Source organism: Artemia franciscana, chromosome 1 (assembly GCF_032884065.1).
Source record: "Artemia franciscana chromosome 1, ASM3288406v1, whole genome shotgun sequence".
Taxonomy (NCBI): Eukaryota; Metazoa; Arthropoda; class Branchiopoda; order Anostraca; family Artemiidae; genus Artemia; species Artemia franciscana.
The window spans coordinates 41852970-41878201 of NC_088863.1; the positions used below are offsets into that span (position 1 = coordinate 41852970).

General features: G+C 35.8%; 1 protein-coding gene across 3 annotated transcripts in view; it reads right to left on the reverse strand.

Annotated features, from left to right (window-relative positions):
- Positions 1 to 376: 376 nt before the first annotated feature.
- The window catches only part of LOC136029856 (N-alpha-acetyltransferase 15, NatA auxiliary subunit-like), a 55772-nt gene continuing 30916 nt past the window's right edge, over positions 377 to 25232 (reverse strand). For all 3 annotated transcript variants that reach the window (XM_065708324.1, XM_065708332.1, XM_065708316.1), the window contains exons 3-6: positions 22560 to 23141; positions 15502 to 15729; positions 8261 to 8998; positions 377 to 559 (exon numbers count right to left, since the gene is read on the reverse strand). In XM_065708324.1, the coding sequence (XP_065564396.1) occupies positions 8295 to 8998; positions 15502 to 15729; positions 22560 to 23141 (1514 nt within the window). In that variant the 3' untranslated portion in view covers positions 377 to 559; positions 8261 to 8294. The remainder of the gene's footprint in view (positions 560 to 8260; positions 8999 to 15501; positions 15730 to 22559; positions 23142 to 25232) is intronic.

A 25232-nucleotide genomic window follows, 5' to 3' on the forward strand; every position in this document is an offset into this window, starting at 1 on the left:
AAACTACTTGCTCTCATTGGAAAACTCATAGAAATATTTTTTTTGCGGTTCAGAGTCCATATGCTAAACCAAACTGAAGATCTTTAGTGGTTTAATTAGACTTTTTCTTTTTTTAGGGAGAAGGTTGTCTGACACTAAATTACAAAATTACTTCACAGTAGGCTGAAACGTTCTGGTTTTCAAATCCAAAACAAGATTTCCTTAAAATTTACGTAGGGTGGGAATTTTCCTGTACAAAGCAAATGGACATATAGAAAAGACTTAAGAAGAGATAACGTTACACAGGTCCTTAAGTGATTATTACACACGTCCTGGAGCTCTGCTGGAAAAGAAATTCCCTACTTCCTTTGTAAAAACTTACTAAAGAACTGAGAGGACTGCTCAATATTTTTAGTTTACAGGCATATATTCCACAAACAACAGTAGATAAAACGAAGAAGAGAACATTTCTATCAAATCAGATAGTCTACTAATTCAAATTTTCAATCAATTAGCATTTCCATGAGTAACTTGGAAGAATTAATTGGTTCACCATTTCCAAAGATACTTCAAGGATGCTCTGAAAGAAAAGAAAATTCAAGTTAAATACGAAAGAATATAGCATAAAAATAGAATTTCTACATTATCCCATTTACGCAATAGCAAAAAAAAAAAAAAAAAAAAAAAGTGTTTACATTCATTTTCTTGTGTTCATAACAAATCTTACAATGATTTCGAAATAGCTTTTCTCGAGTTTCTAATGACAATGGTTGAACAAATTGAGAGTATACTGTTGAAGAAGAATAATGCTAGTTTTGAGTTTGAAGGTGTTATAAACAAGTAAAAACATAATTTTTAAGCAGGCTATAGTTAAAGCTTTGTAAGCAGACAAAAATTCATTATTCTTGGAGAGGCAAAAACACCCAAAGTGACGACCAGTTCTGAATAATAGGTTTAAAATTGAGTTTGTGAATTTGAACTCTTGAAAACTCAAGAGAATGGGTAAAGTTAAAAAAGTCAAGAGAATGGGGTAAAGTATTGTACAGAATTGGACAAAGCCTCATTCAAAAGCAAAAGCCAAATTTTACCCAATCTTAAACAGATTTCTGATTGTAGCAATTGCCGACGCCCATGTTATATGAACTAACTATACCAGAAATGGAAAGAACTGGAAAATTGAACATTCCAATTGTTAGATTTGGTATTTATAAAATAATTGCATTTTTTACTTCCAACTCCTTGTCATCTCTACTTAGAAAGACATAACCGTCACTTTCCCATTTTAGTTTTAAACTTGCATAAACTTGACAAAAACAAAATAAAAACGAGAGCATGTTTTCATACGAAAGTAAATCCAAAATTCCAATAATTAATTTGAAAAGACATTTTCCATAAAAGACGTTTTTCAAAGAAACGTGAAGAGCTGCAGCAGTCCAAAGACGAGCAAAACAAGTCAAATATTAGTTCAAACAATCAACTAACATATGTCACTAACAATAAATGAATAAAACCGAACACGAGTCATAATAAATAATCGAGTCGAACTCTAAACAAACAGAAATTGCCACAAACAGGGGCGGTGCTAACGTTCCCTATACCTTCTAAAGATCAAAGGTCACTTGTTCTTACTGAAATAATGTTTATTTCGAGCTCTGTGTTTTCGTAATTTTTCGCACTGACTGAAATTAGGAACCTCTCAACACAAATACTTGACAGTTCTTTACAGTCAAATTATTCACATACAAGTATTTGTTCAAATAATTATTCTAATAATACTTAACTTTTAAACTTAATTTTATGTTTGTTTAGTGTATATTTATTGTTCATAATGCATTGTGCAATGTTTTGAATTTGAATAAGTATTGTGCTAAATAGTGACTTTTCTTCACTATCGCATGAAGAAAAATGTGAAACTGAAGACTTAGGGCAGGCACATACCCCTTTACTTTTTTCATTGGGTGTTCAGTATCCATTATAAAACAACTTACCAAAACTAGTTTTCAGACATCATTAAAACAAATTCAGGCTCGTGTTTTTCACAGATGTTCCAACACTTCTTTTCCCTGAAGGGTATCCCAAGCTCCTTGACTTCCCGGGTGTGGACCTCCTCTTGTTTTGAAAGACTCGCCCTGTGCCTGTTGGCAAGACAAATCTCCCAAACGTAGGCTTAGTCTCAGCAGATCGCAGAGTAGATTACTGCTATACCGTTAACAAAATCCTGGCCAGTACCCAAGTCGTCTAAAAGTGATTTTGGCATTTGACCTTATGGAATATTTCCTTTATTCGACGGTGAAGCTCCGCCGTCTCCTGATGGCAAGCAACCGCCAAACCTTGGCTCCGAAGCACTAGCATCCACTGCCAAAAGCCAAAGGACCAGATTACAGTTAGTCACAAGTGAGTCCGAACGCAAGGTAACGTTGTGGACGCCAGCACAGACTCTACCTTCAGAGGCTTTCAGGCATAATCACACGGACGTAGTCTCGCACCATTGGCATTCGAAGGAATGAAGAACCAAATGTCCGAACCTGTGGTTCCTCTTGTACTTACCAGGATTACTATAGTAACGGCTTTGAACATCTGTAGGGGTAAAACTAACCTGTCTCACGTCGGTCTAAATCTAAGCACCGTTCACGTTCCCAATAGTTGGGTAAACAATCCTACATTTGGCGAATACTGCTTTGCAATGATAGGAAGAGCCGATATCGAAGGATCAAAAAGCTACATCGCTATGAACGCTTGGACGCAACAAGCCAGTTATCCCTGTGGTTATCCCGTATTCGTACTGAAAGTCGGGATCAAGCCAGCGTTTGCCTTATTGTATGATATTTATTTATAAGTTATAAAAAAAACCCTATCACAAGTCCACAAAGGGCCAAATTCGGATTTCGGAGTCGACAAATCACATGGTTGCACTAAAACTGGCAAAAATGCCAAAAAAAAAACAAAGAAAAAAATAAATCATAATGAATAATCATTTACGTCAGCAATTAAACTGTATAAAAACTGGTCAAACTAAACTTAAACAAATACAAGTCAGAAAAAGAAAAAAAAGGACATAAAAAAGGGAGAAGGGGGACATAATAAGCAAATAAATACAAAAAAGAACAAGATATAAATAAATAAGTATATAAATAAATATATATATATATATAAATATATATATATATATATATATATATATATATATATATATATATATATATATATATATATATATATATATATATATATATATATATATATATATATATATATATATATATATATATATATATAAATTAAAAGTGACACTAAAAAAGTTTCAATAATTTAACTGCATAAAGTCAATAAAAGAGCTAAATAGATAAAAACTGGTCAAAAATGGGGGAGGGAGGCAAAAATAAGTGAATAAATACAAAAAAGAGAACGAAATATAAAATATATAAAAATTAAACAGGAAACTAAAAAAAGGAAGGAAACAAGCAAATAAGTGCAATAACCTGGGCAGCAATAACATCAGCCAATAAAGAAAAGAAAGAAACTAAAGGCAGAAACTAGTGGGGTATATTATTCATTTTTTCTGTTATGAAGGGGACAAAAGTTTTTTCATATCTGGAGATAACACAGCGAATGGGGGACAGTATAGGGGAAGGGGTCAGAAACTGCTCGAGGTAGCTGTAATTTGGATGGAGAGGGACATTTGGGGAAAATACTTGCCGTCCGAGGGTTTTTTACTGCATTTTTTGCAAACCGACGGCACAACAAAATCCTCCTTCACTCAAGGATTTCCAAACTAGCTTTTTTAGGAACAGAGAGTATTGTACCTTGCCTTATTTGAAAATTATTTGCAAGGCTTTTTTGGATAGATTCAATTTTTCCCGATTTTTCACGAGATACCAGGGTGCCAAGCTGGACAAGCATATTCGAGATGCGGGCGGACAAAAGACATGTAAATCCTTAAGGAGTGGGAAGGGGGGACGCTAAATTTATTTAGGAGCTTAAAGAGGGCGATAGACACATTAACTCTACGGATGATGTCTTTAAAATGGATATCCCAATTGTAAATTTGAAGAAATTGTGACGCCAAGTAGTTTAAATGAGGACACAGAAATTTCAGGAGGGATAGGATTAAGGAAACATGGCGAGGATTCGAGGAAACCAATCGGGATTATTATGGATTTAAAGGGGTTTAATGTCATGCCTAAGTCCAAGGCCTCATTTCCAATTTCATTGAGGATACTCATAGGGTCGCTTATTAAATTTCTGAAGCAAGTTTCAACGACCGTTAGGTCATCAACAAATTCCCATCGGTCAGGAAATTCCTTCGCGAGGCTGTTAATCATGACTGAAGAAAGGAGGGGACCTGTTATGCCATTGTGGACAGGGAGAGGATTTGAATAATGATTCTGGTATTTGAAAAACTGCGACCTATTTGTTAAGAAGCAGGCAACCAATTTCAACAGTAAGGAATCAATATTGAACTCGCTGACAAGTTTCTCGAATAAAATATTGTGGTTAACGAGGTCAAATGCTTTTGGAAGGTCAATAGATATTAAATTTAGCCAGGTATTGGACTTTTCGATGATTTTCCCGATGTAGTCAATAAGAGAAACGAGGTAGTGGGAAGTAGAAGTGGATTTTCGGTTCCGAATCGCCCCAGGTCAGTAAGAGGAAGGATTTTTTCCTTTAGCCAATCTACAAGGAATCCTTCACAAAGTTTCGAGAAAATATGAGTAAGAGCAATAGGACAAACGCCTTTAAGACCAGGCTTGCCGTTTTTTCTTTTTCAAAGGGGTTATGAAACCCTTTTTCCAAATTGTTGGAATTCGCCCATACTCGGTAATTTAATTTAACAGGAAAGATAAGGGCTTAGAAAAGAAGTCACCGAAGGCACTAATAAGAGGAAACGGGATATCCATAGGACAAACACTTGTTTTTCTTAGTTTTCCAATGCTTCTTTCTATCTCAGACAGGGAAACAGTGGGAAAAGAAGGAGATAGGGCTCTTGTTGGTAATTGGTCGGACAATGCTGGAAGGCTCAGGACAATGGAAGCGAGGAATTTACTTAAATTATTGAAAGTAACAATAGAAGACTCGGGTAGGTTGAAGTTCAGCTGCTCAAGCCTCCTGCCACACAGCTTTTTAACCTCGAAATACCAATTTTTTGGTTTATTAGTGAACAATTCTTCGACTTTATTTTTGTAGTACGATCGTACCAATTTGCGAATTTCTCTTTTAATTGATTTTCTTAGTTTATTGGCTTCATCCAGTTTACCATTTTTGAAAAGCTTCTATTTGGTTCTAATTAGTGTTTTTATAGTTTGGTTAATAAAGGTTTTATCACTGGAGCACCATTAAATCTTTTTTCTCGGAAACAAGTTTGATATTTATCAATTAGCTTTTTGTAGAACGTAGCCATTTTCTCATCAATATATTTTAACCTATAAATATCAGACCTATCTTCAGTATTCAGCCACATACCAAAAGAAAGGAGACTAGAATTTTGAAGGGGCGATGAGCGCCATAAGTTATTGAGAAAGAATGCTTAAGATTCGAGGAGAGCGATAAAAGAATCAAAAGATGATAACCCTCACCTAATGGGGACAAAACTGAGGGAGGGCTGTAAAAAATATATATATATTAGTTAAAATAACATCAAGAGAGGTATTTCCTCAAGTCGTTGGTATTTTAACAATTTGCTTTGCTTTAAGAGAGGAGCAAAAAGAATCCATTTTAAGGTCACTGGCATCGCCAACTAAAAAAAGGCCAGCTTTGGGGTACTTAGAAATAACAAAATCAGCAGTTGTCTTTTGCTCAACGAAAGGTTTCTGTCCTCCTTGAGCTCGCCTTAGGACACCTGCGTTATCATTTGACAGACGTACCACCCAAGTCAAACACCCTATCCGGCACTGTCCTCAGCACCGAGAGGTTTTCGCAAATTCAGAGTGCAAGTATAGGTTGGAAAATTAATGTCAAGAAGATTAAGTCGCTAAGACTTAGTTTTACACCTTTGACAAGTTTATTCAGTCAGGGAAATTTTCCGTTGGGGGAGGGGATAGAACCTTCTTTTGGAATTATCCACAGGGAAGGTGTCTTAAATATTTCAGACACCTGATAACGATGGCTTAACACTCTCTGAAAGTTTCAACTTAATAGCCTTACACTCTCTGAAAGTTTAAACTAAATACCATTGGCTAAACTGAGATAAACCCTTTTGACAACGGTATGCATGTACCTATTTTTTGATTAAGGTTAACATTCCCCTAAACATTCTCTAAAATTTTTGACTTAATACCCTAAACTGTTCCTAAGATATTGCCGACATGCCTTTTTGAACAAACTGGATGAATAAGTGTCTTTTGATTGACTTCATCCCCCTTCCCTTATCAGTCCCTGAAAGTTTAAACTTAATGCCTTTAGCCATTCATGAGACACTGCAGAATAAGGCCTTTTGACGACCGGGATGCACTATGCCATTTTGACCAGCACGGTGTATTTAAGCTTTTTTCATTTATATCAACAGTTCTAGTTGTACTATTAGAAGTAGTTATTGCAGTCTCAGTCGCAATCGTAGAAGTAGTAGCATTCACAGTCACAAGTTGTCGCAGTCGCAAGTAGTCACTGTCACAGATGCAACGAGTTACAGACACAGTCGCAAGTAGTTGTAGTCGGAGTCACAGTTGCAAGTAGTCGCGAGCAGCCATAGTCACAGTAATAGTAGTGATTCTGAAAGGTTTAAGTTATGACTTTTGATGTACTTCAACCCCCTTCAAAAGGTTCCTCGAAGTTCCGCCAAATGCCCTTAGCCTTTTCGGACGCACCAACGATAAAATATTCGCCGCTTTACGAGTCATGAGCCCTGTAAGTAAACAATGCGCAAATCGAATAAATCAAAATCATATCCCCCAGGGCGTGAGTATTACAGATATTCAAAATTTCGACAAGTGGATTGGTTGCCCACTGATCACTTTTCAACATACCCCTCAAGATGAACAGAAAGTTTAAATTTAATGTTCTTAGCTATTCTTAAAATATTGCAGATACGCTTTTTTGACAACCAGCATGCACATAGTGTGTTTTGATTTTGTTTCACATCTCCCCGAACATGTCTTAATAGTGGTCGCAAGTAGTCGTAATCGAAGTTGCAATTAATCGAAGTCACAAGTAGTCGCAGTTGCAGTCACAGTAGTGAAGTCCTTGAAAATTTCAATTTAATGCCCAGAGCAGCTGTGTCAAGGAATTAGAGTATTCAGAGACAACTACGATCAAACACCCCCCCCCATCCTAATGATAAATCCTACATATAAATAATGGGCAAACTATAAAATTTACAAACCTTACCCCAGGGGTAGAGAGAGGCATGGCGAACCATGTATGCATAGTTGTTAGACAATTTTGAACAAAAAGCTTTTTCAAATTTTTATGTTGAGGAGGAGGGGATCCAATAAGGAAGACGTTTACCTGATTGTCCTTCGATCGCTTTTCAACATCCCTCTCAACATGCCATGAAAGTTTCAACTCAATACCCTTAGCCGTTATATAGACATTGCTGATGCACCTTTTTGACAACAAACATGCGCATTGTGTGTTTTGAATATGTTCAGCTTATCCCTTGACATTTTCTAAAATATTCATCTTGAAGTCCTAAGCCATTTTGGAGGCCCATAGGACCAAACATGCCCCTTTCCCAATAACAATGTTACAAAATAAATTATAGCCCTTGCGCCAGGGCCCGTGGGGAGTAATGTCATCCTTAGAGGCATCGTTATCTACCTTTAAGACAATTTTGAAAAAAAAATTGCTAGCTCGAAAATATTTGTGAGGGGGCTGGTTGCCTTCTAATCACTTTTGATTCTTAAAAAGGGCACTATAACTTTCAATTTCAAATCAAACGAGTCCCCTCCGAAGTTTCTATGACCACCCCTTCCATGTGAAGTAGCTACGGAAAAATTATAAATAATACATTGAAAGCCTTATGGTTCTTTGATATGGACAATCCTCATCAACCAATATGGAAATATTTAAGGAGACTAAAACCCAATTAACAGGGAGAAAAGTTTACTACAGTAAACTAAAAGTTTAGTGTAGCAAACAGAAAACAAACTTTGAGAGATAGAGAGAGAAAAAGAAAGAAAGAAAGAAAAAAAGAAAGAGAGAGAGAGAGAGAGAGAGAGAGAGAGAGAGAGAGAGAGAGAGAGAGAGAGAGAGAGAGAGAGAGAGAGAGAGAGAGAGAGAGAGAGAGAGAGAGAGAGAGAGAGAGAGAGAGAGAGAGAGATAGGGACAATAGTGCAAAAACACACACCTGCTACTTTATATCTATAATCTTCTAGGAAGAATCACATACTCGTTCCATCATCAAGCTGCAGTGATCCAACTTGACTTGACAAACTTGCAATCATGTCCTGTATGGAAGTCCCTTTACTTGCTTGATCTTCCTGCCTAAACAATGCAGCAAATGGGAAATTCCTGCTAAATTTGGCTCTCAATTCATGCACTAAAGTTTCAGAAGCTGGCAACTCTCGAGACAAAACCAGATTATAAATCTCTTCAGCTACACGTAGGCTAAGCCCTTCCAATTCATCAAAATGCTGTAGAGTCTCTTCTATCTTTTGGCGCCCACCCTGTGTTGTTCTTAATATTTTAAGACCTTCTAGTACGCATTCAGCAGATTTAACTTCCAACAACTGATTCACACTTTGGCCGTTTAACAAAGACTGAGACGTTTTGTCAATTACTTCCTTTACAAGAGGATTGAGCTCACCAAAGCTTGGAAGCGTATTCATAAAGCGAATAAGACAGGCTTTCACTTTGGGGTGTTCAACCCCAGCAACTTTCACTGCTCTCTTTAACGACCGGATGACAAGTAGAGGCTTTTGCTTCCGTATGTAAATTTCGAAAGCGTACAGATGCGTTTCCAGACGCTGATACTGTAATTGCTGAAGCGGCATCAAGAATTTGATGGCTTCTTTAAGAGGGGAATCGGTTTTAAGCAGTCTGGATGGAATCAATTCATCTTGCGAAGGTGGCTCGGGCTCACGGTCTGAAAAAAAAAAAAAAAAAAAAAATTGGTTCTCTGTTTTCATGCCTTTTATAACTCGAATTGGTCTTGAGTCAACAATCTCAGTGGACAGTGCCTGCTACGAAAAAGATCAGGCAAGTTTTTTCGTTACCAGACGTTATGCCTTAATCCTCCGAATGGTTAATCTTATTTTTCTTCTATGAGAAGAAAAATTTGGTTATATTTCAGGCCTTAAGAATGTGATGTCCAAACAACACACTTTTATCATACTTATTTTTCAAAATGAAAATAAAAATGAGGGTTCCAAGGATATAAAAACTTTACATGGATTTCCATTACCCCCCATAAGCCACATTAGTATCTTTCCTTGAACAAAAAATAATCAAAAGTATATAACTTTTATTTATTCTAATCCTAGGTTCTTCCATTGCGGACAAACACTATTGTTTCCGCAGCTGTTCGTTTTACTCTTGATCTGCAGCCTGCAGCTCCAAAATCGCAAAAGATGAAAACTAAAATTTTTACCGGGTATAAGAATCGTGAAACGGAAAAGAAAAATCAATTGAAGTTGAAGAGATTAAGAAGAAAAAAAGATATTTTTCTTTCTGACGTTGTACATGGTGTTAAAACACAACTATCTTAGCTAGGAAAGTGATCTTTTTCACAAAAATTTATGTCATACTTCTACAGAATATCAAATTATCTCTCTGAGAACCGGAGAAATAAAATTCTGTATCTCTTCTAGATTTCTTGGAAATGATTCCTACTTTTGGGGATGTTTTCCAAAATTTTTGATTTGATACCCCTTAAATTTTCATCGAATAATTTTGCCGACAAGGTAGATTTTTTTTTCCAACGCCAATAGACACATATTGATTTTATAAGAACTGGAGTTGATACTGGTTTTCAAAAATAATATTCCTACATTTTGCCTAATTAAAATGTCCTAGCTTCCAAGCTGAATTTTTTATAGATGAAATAAAAAGACAAGTTTTTTCAACTAAAACTAAGGAACAACATTAAAACTTAAACGAACAGAAATTATTACGCATATGAGGGGGTCCGCCGCCTCGTAAATACCTCACTCTTTACGCTAAAGTTTGAATTTTGTTCCAATTCTTTAAGAACTACCCCTGAATCACACAGGCCGTTTAATTGTAATAACTAGCTCTTTTGAAAGTACTAAAAAAACCTCAACATAAAGAGTGAGGTATTGACGAAGGGGTGAACCCTCTCATATATGTAATAATTACTGTTCGTTTTAAGTTTTAATGTTCCCCATTACTTTCAGTTGAAAAAACTTGTTTTTTTTTATTAAATTCCTAATACTTTTTAAATAATACAGGGAAATCCAGAAACCCTTCGTGGAAAATTCTCTCCCCCCATGAAAAGGTCCTCTCATGTAACCCCCGACCCCATCCAACTCTCCTCCACCAGAAAAAATACCCCTGAAAACGTCTGCATATTTCCCAATAACCCAATACTTATGTAAACAATGGGCAAAGTTTATAACTTGCAGCCTGTCACCTAGGGACCATGGGGGGATTAAGTTGACCTCGAAGACATAGTTAGTACATTTTTTGACTATGCTGAAGAAAATAGACTGAAACCGGTAGACTGAATAGACTGAAACCGGTATGGAAGTTGCGGAGTTTCTCCCTCCGACTCAAACTTCGTATATTCAGCAACGTCATCCTGGTCCTGTTATATGCTTCTAAAACCTGGCATCTGACTAACACACAAGAAAGACGAATTCTAGCTTTCGAGAATGCATGTCTCTGGAGAATATTAAACAACCATTGGTCAGAAAAACTCTAATGAGAAGGTGAGACGGATGACTGGAAAACCCATAGTGACAGATGTCATTAGGACAGGTCGGAGGAAATATCTGGGGCATGTACTTTGTATGGATGAATCCCGGATCCCAAAAGCGACGTTCCAGAGGCAACCCGAAGGAAGAAGAGGCAGGCCACACAATACATTCAGGTGCACCTATCAGACGGACCTGCGAAAGATAAATGCTTCCCTTCAACCGACGTGGGAAGATGTTTTTACTGCGGTGCAAGCGAGGGATGACTGGCGGCTGCTTGTGGATGCCCTGGGCGGCTCTGGTGGCACAGGAGGATCTAAGGTCTAAGGCTGAAAAAAATGGCTATCTTGAACTTTTGATCGGGTGATTTTGGGAAAAAATGAGCATGAAAAGACCACGTTGATCACTTAAGAAGGCCAGTAAATCTTTTAATATACGTTCGATTGAGCCCTCTACCGATATTCTAGAACCACTGAGTCGATATGATCACCCCTGAAAAAAACAAAAACAACAATAAACAGGCATCTATGATCTTTCTTCTGGCAAAAAATACAAAATTCCACATTTTCGTAGATAGGAGCTTAAAACTACTACAATAGAGTTCTCTGATACGCTGAATCTGATGGTGTGATTTTATTAAGATTCTATCACTTTTAGGAGGGTGTTTTCCCTTTTTCGACAATAAGGCAAATATTCTCAGGCTCGTGACTTTTGATGGACAAGACTAAACTTGATGAAACTCATATATTTGAAGATAACATAAAAATTCGATTCTTTTGATGTATCTATTGGTATCAAAATTCCATTTTCTAGAGTTTCGCATTGAGCCAGGTCGCTCCTTACTTACGGTTCGTGGTAAGGAGCGAATCAATTCGTGATCAAACAAACTGTTTGATCAAATAGCTTTTAATGCTGATAGGAATCTATAGATAGATTTATTCACACGAAAAGCCCAATTGGGCCATGGTGACATGGCCAAACAAGTGAAAAAAATACAGCAACAAACATAGACTGAAAAGACATTACTAATTATTTAAGAAAACATCACGATACCTCATACCTACCCAGACGAACTTTCCAATATTATTTATACTTAAGTAACCCTACTTCTCAAAATTTCCAAAATCCAATACCTCTCCCCAACCTCCCTACCAAATATTTCCAAGCGCAACTCCCTCAACTCCCTAGAATCCCCTAGGAAATGATGCAAAGACTCATCCATCTCTCCACACATAGAGCAACTGTAAGGACCATCCCTCAATCTATTTCTCCCTAAATATTTCCTACGTTCTCCAAGAGGCATAAAATTCCCCCTTACATACATTACCCATTTCAAATCATCCGGAGCCGGAGCCAATCCCATTTTTAGGTAAATATTATCTCTTTGACAATCTAAAAAAAAATTATATCTTTCATAAACTTTGGGGAAATGATGCCGGAAATCCTAATTTCAAAATAGTAGTTCCATCTTTTTCCAAAATCTTCGGTGTTAATGTTTATAATAATTTAGAGGTTTAATGTGACAAAACGTAAGAAAGAAGACACGCACTTTCTATATCTGGAAATAAACTGTATGCTAAAGAATAAGTTCTAGATTTGGCATCGCGCATCGATTTCTTCGATATCCTGGAGGCAGCCCTTTTCTAGATTAAATAAAAAAAAAAGAAAAAGTTTTTTAAATGAAAGTAAGGAGCGACATTAAAACTTTAAACGAACAGAAATTACTCCGTATATGAAAGGGGCTTTTCCTTCTCAACACCCCGCTCTTTACGCTAAAGTTTGCCTTACTTTCATTTAAAAAACTTGTTTTTTATTTATTTAATTTCTGAACGTTTTTGAATCAATGCATGTTTTGATTTTGGCTCTCCGCAGAAGAATAATTAAAACGAAATTTGTATATTTTTTTTTTTTGGCCGAAGGCTTTCTCATAATTTTGATCGAATGATTTTGAGAAAAAAGAGCGGGGGAGGAAGCCTAGTTGCCCTCCGATTTTCGGTTAATTAAAAAGGCAACTAGAACTTTTAATTTTTTACGAATCTTTTTGTAAGTAAGATATACGCAACTTATAAATTAGCTTAGGTAAAGAACTTTTGTATTCTCATGTTTTTATTACATATATGAGGGGGTTCGCCCCCTCTTCAGTACCTCGCTCTTTACACTAAAGCTTAAATTTTGTCCCAATTCATTAAGAATGACCCCTGAATCACAAAAGCCGCAGAATAAATAGTTGAAATTACTAAAAATACTTTAGCGTAAAGAGCGAGGTAGGAGGAGGTGAGCCCCTCATATGGGTAATAATTTCTGTTCGTTTTAAGTTTTAATGCTGCTGCTTACTTCCAGCTGAAAAAAAACTTTTTCATATTTATTTTTTCATTGTTTTTTTTTTAAGTAATGCTAGTAAATCCTGCGCACCCTTCATGGAAATTTTCTTCCCCCATGACAAATTCCTCGATGGAAAGTTCCCCCAGCATATCCCCCTCTTCTCAACCCCTGCCTCCAACCAAAAAATCCTCCTGATAACGCCTGTACACTTCCCAATAACCATTACTATATGTAAGCACTGGTCAAAGTTTTGAACTTGTAACCCCTCCCATGGGGACTGTGGGGGAGTAAGTCGTCCCCAAAGACATAGTTATAAGGTTTTTCGACTACACTGAATAAAATGGCTATCTCAGAATTTTGATCCGTTGACTTTGGGAAAATAATTAGCATGTGAGGGGGCCTAGGTGCCCTCCAATTTTTTTGGTCACTTAAAAAGGGCACTAGAACTTTTCATTTTCGTTAGTAATGAGCCCTCTCGCAACATTCTAGGACAACTGGGTCGATACGATCACCCCTGGAAAAAAAAAAAAAAAAAAAAAAAAAAAAACAACAAACAAACAAATAAACACGCATCCGTGATCTGCCTTCTGGCAAAAAATATAAATTCCACATTTTTGTAGATAGGAGCTTGAAACTTCTACAATAGGGTTCTCTGATACGCTGAATCTGATGGTGTGATTTTCGTTAAGATTCTATGACTTTTAGGGGGTGTTTCCCCCTATTTTCTAAAATAACGCAAATTTTCTCAGGCTCGTAACTTTTGATGGGTAAGACTAAACTTGATGAAACTTATATATTTAAAATCAGCATTAAAATGAGATTCTTTTGATGTAGCTATTCCATTTTTTAGAGTTTTGGTTACCATTGAGCCGGGTTGCTCCTTACTAGAGTTCGTTACCACGAACTGTTTGACAAGGTTGAATTTTTATTTTCGACAATGATAAACGGATCTTCATCTTTCAGGAACTAGACCTTACGTTTGTTTTCCACTCATTTTACTTCTTCTGTGACTTATTTCTATTTTGAAGTTTTGATTATGTGAATTCCCTACAGTTTTGTTTATACCCTAGCTTTGAAGCTTAACTTTTTAGAAATCAAACAACTTTGAATACTGATAGAACTTAATACCATCTCTTCGACAATCTAAACAGAATCTCCCTATGTCTAAAAATTTTAGGCAAATAATATCAAAATTCTGATTTCAATATTAGATGTAATTTAGAAGTTTAATGCCATGTAAAGAAAGGAGGAAGAATCACACTCTTCTAATATCCGGGAATTAACCGACCACAAAGAAATAAAAGTTCGCACGATGAACCTTTTCACGAACGTTCATTAATTGCAGTAAATAGAACACAGTCTTAATACAGGTAAAAACAAAGCAATATAGATAGAGTTTGACGATTTCTTTTAACACACACAACTTATTTCAGAAGATCTCTAATTACACGTTGACCTTACAAATAATAAGTTACAATAATCATAACGCATCTCCGGTACCTGAGGTCTAGTTTTTATTGTGACCTGTTATGCATTATTTAGAAAACGTCGTCGACTGGGCTCCAATTTTCTCAAAACTTAAAGCTCAAAACTCAAAACTTAAATATTTCTTATATTATTGTTGCGTGGCTTGGCCAAAACGAGATGTCAAAAGCAAAACCTATTAGAAGTTTTATTTTTTTTTTTTACTTTTTTCCTTTTATAGTTTAACATCGAATCTGCAAATGGCTTTTGTCATGTTTCTGACAATATTAGCTTATAATTTATTGATAGGCATTAACAGCTTTCCTTTCTAATATAGTCCTTAGCATTTTTGCATATTTGCAATTCCTGGGCTTTAAGCATGTTACTTTCATTATGTTACAGTCTCTTGTTTCATTCTGTGATTACATGTTGCTTGCTTAAACATTCTTAGGCTAATTAAACATACCTACTATCATTGACCACTTCCAGGGCACGTTTGCATTTATACAATCTGTTCATAGAAGGTACACCAAAGTCGATGTTAAGTAGCTTGATGCAATTTGATTTTTTTATACTGACCATAAAATACTCATATAAGGAATGCTTCTAAAATGTTTTTCAATATATTTAGTTTGCTGAACCAATCCTATCCCAATCAACCAGTACTACGCAAACGCGTGATTGGTCTTGTTTATACTCTGCTTCAGAAGAAACATCAGACTTTGTAAGCATGGTATTTAACACAATTTCTTGATTTTTAATCAAACAGTACTCTTTAAGCTATCAGTCATAACAATCATTAAATACCCCAATGATTATCCGTCAAATTAATCAAAAATAAACTTTTAAAAAATTGTTATTTTCAATTACAAAAAAATAAAAATGTCGATAAAATTAAGGGAGGCGACGAAACTTATTAATCACAAACCTTGAGGGTTTTGTTTATTTTTCATATGCATTTCTCTCTTCTCATTTTGTTCCTTCTGCATAGCTTTCTCCATTTCTGCCTTCTTTTGAGCTTTCTTTAGCTTGCTTTTCAATTTTTTTTCATTTGCACTGAGCTCAACGTGGACTTCACCATTTTCTTTGGGTTGTTCATCAGCCAGATTAGGATTGTCATAAAGTTGAAGATAGACATCAATGGCACAGCTAGCAGCTAAATAGACGAGAAGCAAATCATAGAGATTCAAAATTATTTACAGTAATAAAAGAAACAGCAATTAAGACAAAAAAATTATAGTTTCGATTCTCATTTCTAAAAAATTTCGTAGGGTTCACTTGACCGAATATCAAGGAAGAAAAAACACTCTTTTGCATTTAGAGATGGCAAGAATAATGGATACGAGTTAATGTCTTTAAAAACCCAAGCCTTCAAAACTAGAAATAAGGTAGAGATAAGAAATGTGTTGTAAAAGATCAATATCACAGGCCCCAAAGGGCCGAATTTGAATTCCACGGTCAAAATAAAAAAAAAATTAATTCTCGATTCAAAAAGAACACATACATCCTAATTTTTTTTCTGAACTTCCTTGCCCGCCCCATTATTGCCATAAATGCCGATTTCTCAAGCACACCGATGAAGGCCAAAAGTGAAAAGCCAATAAAATGCAGCCGCTTTGCCAACCCTATATATCGTCCCCTGATTCCCCCTATGAAGCTGATCCAAAATGTGCGTATGGCGACGGAAGTCATGTATCGTACAGACTTAAGTGCCATGTTCTCCGTGGTGTCCTGGACAAACGTATTCGACAATGACTGTTGAATTGCTCGCTTGAATCAGCTTGTTGAAAATCAATGAAACGGAACATAAAGACGGCTGAATAAGCCAAAAAAAAAAAAAACACACAGATTATGATATTCTGTTCCTTCAGGAACACCTACTTCCAACCATCTCTGGGAACTCTACGAAAAAAGCCAGGATATTGTGTTTACTACCATCCGCCGGCGAAGAGCAGAGCCTCCGGTGGTCTGGCATGTGTTATCGAACGTTTAGCAACACCCTTGTCCCCAATCTTGTTTCATTTCTGATAATATTATGGCAGTAGGGCTTGGTCACCTCGTATTCAATAACGTTTACCTCCCTGTAATAAGATACATTGAGTTCCATTTACTAAGTTTCCCAATACCTACTCATCCCTTGAGTCTGCTATGTAATACTGAAAATTATTGGTGGCTAATGATATGTGACTTCAATTGTAATGTTAATAGCTCCTTTACTCGTGCAAACCTAGTAATAGACTTGTAACCAGTTTCTTACACCATAGCACTTAGTGTCCTAAACTAGTTATATTCATAATAGTGCCAACGTTACCACGATTAACCACTGCATTTACTTTGCATATTTTGCCTGTTCTGCCGTTCATGCTGACGAAAACGAATGTGACTTCGACTCCCTTTCCCTTTCTTCTACTGTAATGTTAACCGCTGATCCATCTAATCATCCTTGCGTTGCTACTAATACAAAAAGGGTGTATGGAACGCGTCCTCCTCATCTGGATTAATCTTAACAATCGGTTCGGAAAGAAGACCCCAGTCTTAAAGCTGTTTTGTGCTAAATTCTAGCTGCGTATCTGTTGTGTGTGGGCGTCCCATGCGAGGCCAAGTGTTTGATATAAAAAAGTAAGACAAAAGAGTATAAGGGGTATCTTCGTTTGGTTCGTTATAATGACGCTGCGCTCCCTAAAAGTGCGTTATCATGTAATCTAGTTTGTAAGTCATCTAAATTTGATTCATTAGAGATGTTATCCTAAGTGATGACAACCATTGATAACCATAATGATAACCATTGATGTTATCCCAGACTCGTCTTGGCTTAGGCATACAAAATATTTTTAGTATGATTCAGTAGTGTGTTCATTACAGTTCCCAAAGCTTATTTTCAAACTTTTGTCAGCTAAAGTTTTTTAATTTCAACGTTATTCCTGTATTAACTAAAAGTGTATCAATAGCATGCTTAAAGTTAGGTCTAAGTCGAGGGATCTTGATGATAATAGGAGCCATCATCTACGTTGAGATTGTCCAGTATCAGTCACCCAGCTTCAGATTCAATTTCAGCTTTGTTTATGTTTGTTCCCGATTTCTTTCTTTGCGGCATGGTGACCACTATTCTTGAAACAAGAAAAAGATTACATTGATGGCAGTTCATAGAGGCCAGTTACTGCTACATACAATGTTAGCAAGATTTTTTGAATAGTTCTGCTCCCATTTATTACTCAATGGACCAAGAAAGATCCCAACTAATTTGGTTTTTAAATATATATATATATATATATATATATATATATATATATATATATATATATATATATATATATATATAAATATATATATATATATCATTTATATTAGTACCTGTTGTATGTTCGTTTACTATAACTGTTTATTTAATTTCTGTTCGTTTTATGTTTTATTTATTCTTTATAAGTAATATCTGGTCATTTTGAGTTGAATTTGGATCTATAGGAATTTATTTCTACTGATCTTAAGTTTGATATAGCCTTTACTTGTGTTTAATTTTTTTTCAAGTCGAATTTTGAAGAGATAAACCCAATTGCAGAAATTATACAAAGTTTCTTATTATGCAAAGCATCTCGCAACTTCAAAGATACAATTAATTTGCAAATAAGCCCTGTGTATTGAGTCCTGTGTACTGTGAAATAAAACTGTAGGTATTGAGCGACTCATCCCAATAGTAGCCGAAAACTATAAAAAAAGGAATTTCGATGACAATTAATGTGTCACAAGAATTAGATTTTTATGCTGGCTGCACATATGTAAAATGCATTAAGTTTAATGTTACACATCAAAAGCTAGGGGCCTGAGACAATTTATAAGGTTTTCAAAATTGGGGAGGGGACCCTTTAAGAGTCAAGGGACATTAGTGAAAACCACGACATCAGATCCAGCATTCCAGAAAACCCTACTGTAGAGCTTTCGAGCTCTTATCTGCAAAAACATGGAATTTTGTACTATTTGTTCCTTAAAGTTTTGATAATTTTTCATTTTTGAAAGTAAAAAGAAGTGAAAACATTTAAAACGTATTTTGTTTTCAGTAAAGTGCAAATTATGTTGTAGTCTTGAGAAGGCATGAGGGTTATAAGACCTATTTATGTTAATTTTTGCTCGTTCTGAGTTCGACTTGGCTATTTGTTTTAATTTCTGTTCGTTTTGTGTTTCAATTATTTATTGATAGTGATTTGTGGTAATTTTATGCTTGGAAGATAATTTGACTTTATTTCTGCTCATTTTTGGCTTAATGGATCTCTTTACTTTTCTTTGAAAAACTTGTTTTGTGGAAAAAATTTTTAGATTAATTTCTACTCGTTTTTTATTGGCAGTCTTTTTCATGAAAAAAAAAATATCTTTTCAATTTTTTTTTCTATAAGAATCCATAGTTTGGGTTGCTGTTTCTATTTTGGAGAAACTTTTTCCACAATTTTTAATCCTGACACAAACAGTATTTTTTAATTTAAGTTTATAACTACTGAAGTCGAACTGAGAAATAAAACATTATATAATTCCCAAAAGATTCATCTATACTCTTTATCAACCTGGATACACTTGCATTCTTTTTATTTATTTAAATTTTAAGAGCAGAAGTAGAAATAGTAGTAGCCCCAAAAGCTTCAACTTAGTACCTTCAGTCGTTCTCGATATATTGCTGAGGTGTCTTATTGAAAACCATAAACGCAATGCGTTTCGATTTAGTTGAAAGCAACACTTATTTTCAAAAGATAATGGGGCAATTGCACAATTATGGGGAGTTGATATGCCCAATGTTCCAAAAGAAATAGTTACTGGACCATTCTACAATGCTGAACAAAATAGTTGTCTCAAAAAGAGAAGGGCTGCTTGCCCTCCAATCTCTTTTTATTCTTAAAAAGGGCACCAGAACTCTTTTAATTTTGAATCGAATTAGCTCCTTGAAAACTTTCCATGATATTTCTAGCAATTATAAAGTGATGCTGCCTATAATATTACTTATATGCCCTTTTGAAAGCCTCCATGCATACAGTTTTTTGTTTAATTGAGACTCCTCTAAAAAATTCCCTAAAAGTTTCACCTTAATACCCTTAGTGTCATTAGTTACAGTAACTTCAATGATAGTACTAAAAGTAAACACATATAGCCTTCTGGCTAGCTTAAAACCCCCCACAACTTACCCTAAAGGTCTAGATAAATAATAAAAGTTGTTCTTCAGATATTGTTTTGTAACCTTTATATTGATAATGATTTGTGGTAATTTTACGCTTGGAAGATTATTTGACTTTATTTCTGCTCATTTTTGGCTTAATGGAGCTCTTGTGCCCTTTTTAAGCACCTGAATGCTCTTGGTCTTCTTAAAAAGTAAGATTCAAACATGCATACCTTTATAAATAACATACATTATGTGTAAACACTGAACAAATTGCCTAATTTAAAGCCCTGGTCCTGAGGACTGTGGGGAGATTGACATCCCCAAAGACAAAATTACTGGACCTTTCAACAATGCTGAGCAAAATAGCTCTCTTACAATTTCGATCGGATATGTTTTGGCGAATGATAGGCTTGGGGCGAGGCGTTGATTGCCTTCCATTAAAACTTCCAACCACCAATCAAATGAACTCAATCCGATCCAAAGTTTATACTACCACCCTGGCACGTACGCAGAGGGGGGGGGGCTTCGCCCCCCCCCCCGGAATTTTGTGAAATGTTTAATTTCCCCATGGTTTCTTGGGATTTCTGGCAAAAGTAGGACATTTATTAAGAATCTAGATACATGTGTGACGCCTTTTTTGGGGGATTTTACAGCATGCAATTATTCGGTCAAGTCACTGCACAATTATTAACCCATTTTCTGTCTAATTTTTTACCCTCTTTGAAGTAATTAGCAATTGTACTGTTATTTTTTTTTTTTTTTTTTTTTGTAAAGAGAGTTTGATTTCCACAGCAAAATAGAATTATCCTCGATATTAGGGCGTTTATCCCCCCTTTTAAGGATAAAGTACAGCTTTTAATGGATCAATTTTGGAAACAATCATTTTTCATTAAAATCTACGTTTTTGCAATAGAAGAACTACCCCCTCCCCCCGAGCACCCATATTGCACTGTTAACCCTAAAATTTCCCTTTCAGTGGGATATAATAGATTAATCACTGGTTCTAAATCGCTATGAACATAGCCTGAGCCTAAAACGCACTTTTGAGGCTTCAGTCTTCTTCCCCCCATCCGCTACAATACTACATATTAAAGTTATTCTGTATTTTCCGATATACGTGCTTTTTGCATTACTAAATAAAAAAGTGCTACTTTATATCTGCTGTTTCGAAGTTCCCCCCCCCCGAAAAAAATTCATGCGTACGTGCCTGCTACCACCCATTACATAGAAACCTTATATGTCCCGGGCATAATTTACAATCTTTTCCCATGAGCTCTTGCCATTGTGTCCACCCTAAACACATTTTTATTTGACTTTTGGACTATTGGTAGTAAAACGGCTATCTCAAAATTTCAATTGAGTGCGTTTTGGGGGGAAAATGTCAAGGAGGGGGGGGGGCTAGTTTCTCTCCATCATGTTTGACTCTTAAAAGTGTACTAGAATCGTTCATGTCCAATCAAATGAGCCTCTTCTGAAGTTCACACGACCACCGCTTCCATAAAAACCTTATTCACCCCTGGGGCATAACTTTAAGCCCTTATCCCAAGACTCTGGGGTATTCTGTCAGCCCCAAAGGCCTCAATTAACTAAACTGATTTGGTTAATATTCCATTTATAAAATTCTACACAATAATGTGTAAGCGTGCATAAGCTATTATAAAGGTGGGTGGTAGGTCATTTTGTAGGCAAGAGAGGGTCAGATGGCTCAAAAATTGCATATTAATTCACAAATATTCTAACTCTCATTGAAAACTTTCAGATAAATTTAGAACGAGTTTTCGGGAAAGACGGGAGGAAGAGAAATTGAAATTTAATCCATCGATTCTCGGAAAATTTTGCTTTACGCCTTTATTGTTGGTGCTAGCAGGAGGTGAGATGGGTACCTTCCATTGCGATAATCTTTTTCTATGTAGCAAGAAATATAACATTCATGCATCTAACAACAGAAAGATGTCGTTACCTCAGAGAAAATCTGAACAATAATGCCCCTTTCCGAACACTCAAAATTCTATAATCTATCTATATATATATATAAATATACTGTTTGTACCTCTATTAACCCCATGTTGCTGGGGCGCTGCACGCCCCAGCAACACGTGGCAGGGGTCAGCAAGTAATTATATAATTAAATATTATTAACCATTCAACAGATATTTTATTATTAACCATCTAACAGAACTTTTTAACAGATATTCAAATTTTGTCAAACATTTTAAATACCATCCAATGATTTAACCCTTAAGAAGAACACCTAAAAAAAAAAATCGGAGCGCTATCAATTAATTTACAATTATTGATACAATTAATTTAACGGCCAGAAAATGGAGGCGGTTCTATGGGGCTGGTAGACCATATCATACCATGTTTAGGTCCGGGCGTGATTTGAAAAAAAAAAAAAAAAAAAAATGAAAAAACAAGTTTTTTCAACTAACCGTAAGGGGTGACATTAAAACTTAAAAAAAACCGAAATTTTTTGTATATGAAGGGGAACGTCCCATCTTCAATCCCTCGCTCTTCCCGCTAAAGTTTAATCTTTTGTCCAAATTCTTAAAGAAAGACTGCTAAAACACAAGGGCCATGAAATAGATATAAGAAGCTTTAATAAAGCACTGAAAAACTTTACCATTTCAATACCTTACCAGAATCTAGTGCAAATCAAAAATATTTTATTTGCTTATGCTGGCAATAGGCGAGGTTTTTATGTTAGATTTTGAAAAGGCAAGATTTACTATTGTCATGCGTCAAGGCCATTTTCCAACTACTGAAGAGCAAATTTTTATAACATAAAAGTTTCCTTTGTAAACCTAGTATTCTGAAAGGCAATAAAAACAGAAGAAAATGCTTCAAACCTTTGAAATAAAAGTTGTGGTCTCTGATTTTATCTTCCAATCGAAGTAACGTCATGTATGATCTAAGAGTCATCTTTCTCATACAATATGTATGAAAATCAAATTGGTCATCAACCATTTCACTAAAATGTCTTTCCACTTCATGACATTTCTTCAGGGCTTCACCAAACATTCCTAATCGTTTATAAGCAGCAGCACTTTCTGTTTGAAACCACATGCACTGCATTTCATTCAAATTTTCTGTTGCACTAACACCCTCTCTAGTGAACTTAGAGCACATCTCCTCTGCTTCTTGTATTAAATTTGCACGAAGCATATATTTAGCTGCTTTTGAATTTATAAAACGGTCTGCTGTATCTAAACTTTGAGCTTCGTCTAAACATTTATAAGCTTCAATAGGGTCTCCCGCATGTTTGAAAATTTTACCACGAACAACAAAGGCATCTATTAAAGTAGGGGTGTGCTCAATAGCAGCGTCAATATATTGAAGTGCCAGCTCCACTTTTCCCAAATAGTCAAAGTGTTGCGCTAAATAAAAGTAACACCATAAAATAGCAGAAGCGGGTTCCTTAGGGTCAGGATCTGGAAACAAAAATAGACAAGTTACAAACTTTAGATTAGAAGTATTACAGAGTAGATAGAACAATTATATATCTTTAAATAAAACGAAAAAGAAAACAGACTAAAGTGTGAAGCTACGGGCCTAAATATCTTTTACCAAAATGTTTCTCAGACTTGCTTTTAAACGAAAATCACTTGCGTATGTACATATCCCATATTCACAAGCAGAGGGGGGGGGGATCTGGTAATGTTTAAAGTCACACGATACCACCGCGAAGGATTGCTTAAAATAATCCATTTCAAAGGTAAAATATACATGGACATAATTCCCGTTAATCCTGCATTTTCTCTAAATGTCAGTTCAAATAGGAAGACACATCACACTTCGGCACTGTCACACTTAAAGGACCTAAAGGATCAGCAAAGCGATGTAGAAAAGACAGATCAAAGTATGGCCAAACATGGAGCCTTCATTGGGACCACTGTCTCACAGATTTGTGGGATCAGTAAATACCAAGCTTTTGTCTTTTGTTGCTATATTCCAAAGCATAACACCAAATAGAATTAAGCAACGTAAAGTTTTATGTCAACCTTTCGTCATTTTTGTCAACAAAGGTATGTCTTGACATACTTTTCCTAGAATGTCGCGAGAGGGCTCATTCTAACGAAAATCAAAAGTTCTTGTGCCCTTTTGAAGGGCACCTAGGACCCCTCCCACGCTCATTTTTTCCATAGAGTCACAGGATCAAAATTCTGAGATAGCCATTTTATTCGCCATAATCGAAAAACCTAATAGCTATGTCTTTGGGGACGACTTACTCCCCCGCAGTCCCCGTGGGAGGGGCTGCAAGTTACAAACTTTGACCTGTGTTTACATATAGTAATGGTTACTGGGAAGTGTACAGACGTTTTCAGGGGGATTTTTTTGGTTTACGGAGAGAGTTGGGGGTACATGGGAGGATATTCCCATGGAGGAGCTTCTCATGGGGGAAGAGAATTTCAATGAAGGGAGGCGCAGGATTTTCTAGCATTATTTGAAAAAAAAGAAAAAATAAGTATGAAAAGTTTTTTCTACTGAAAGTAAGGAGCAGCATTAAAACTTAACGAACAAAAATTATTACGCAAATGAGGGGTTTACCTCCTCGTAATACCTCACTCTTTACGCTAAAGCATTTTTAGCAATTTCAACTATTTATTCTACGGCCTTTGTGATTCAGAGGTCATTCTTAAGGAATTGGGACAAAATTTAAGTTTTAGTGTAAAGAGCGAGGTATCGACGAGGGGTGAACCCCCTCATATACGCAATAAAAACATACGAATATATAAGTTCGTTATGTAAGTTAATTCGTAATTTACGTATATTTTTTACTAATGAAAATGTTCGTAAAAAATTACAAGTTCTAGTTCTCTTTTTAAGTAATCAAAAAATTGGAGGGCAACTAGGCCTCCTCCCTCGCTTCTTTTTTCTCAAAACCTTCCGATTAAAACTATGAGAAAGCCATTTGGCCAAAATAAAATTAACATGCAGATTTCGTTTTAATTATTTATGTGCCGAGAGCCAAGATCAAAACATACATTAATTCAAAAACGTCCAGAAATTAAATAAAAAAACAAGTTTTTTTTAAATGAAAGTAAGGAGCAACATTAAAACTTAAAACGAACAGAAATTACTCCGTATATAAAAAGGGGCTTTTCCTCCTCAACGCCCCGCTCTTTACGCTAAAAGTTTTTACTGTTTAAAAAGTAGAGTTAAGAGAAAGAGTCAAACTTTAGCGTACAGAGGGGGGGGTTGAGGAGGGAAAGCCCCTTTCAAATATACGGAGTAATTTTGGTAAGGGACAACCAAAGACAAGTTAACTTGTCATTCTGATGTGGGTATTCGTGCTATTTCAATGGTGATATTGGAAGTTATTAAGATATTTCAAACTCCAACTGTACTAGAGACAATCTAATTTATCTTTCTGTAGTATGTATTAGTGCTATTTGCATAGTGATACAGGCAAATATTAAGATATATTTTGTCTATTGTTTTATTTCCCTTTTTCTTTAGGTTTTGTTTAATTTAGCTTAATTAAATTTTTTCCCGTGGATAAAGGCTTCCAGACTCCAGGT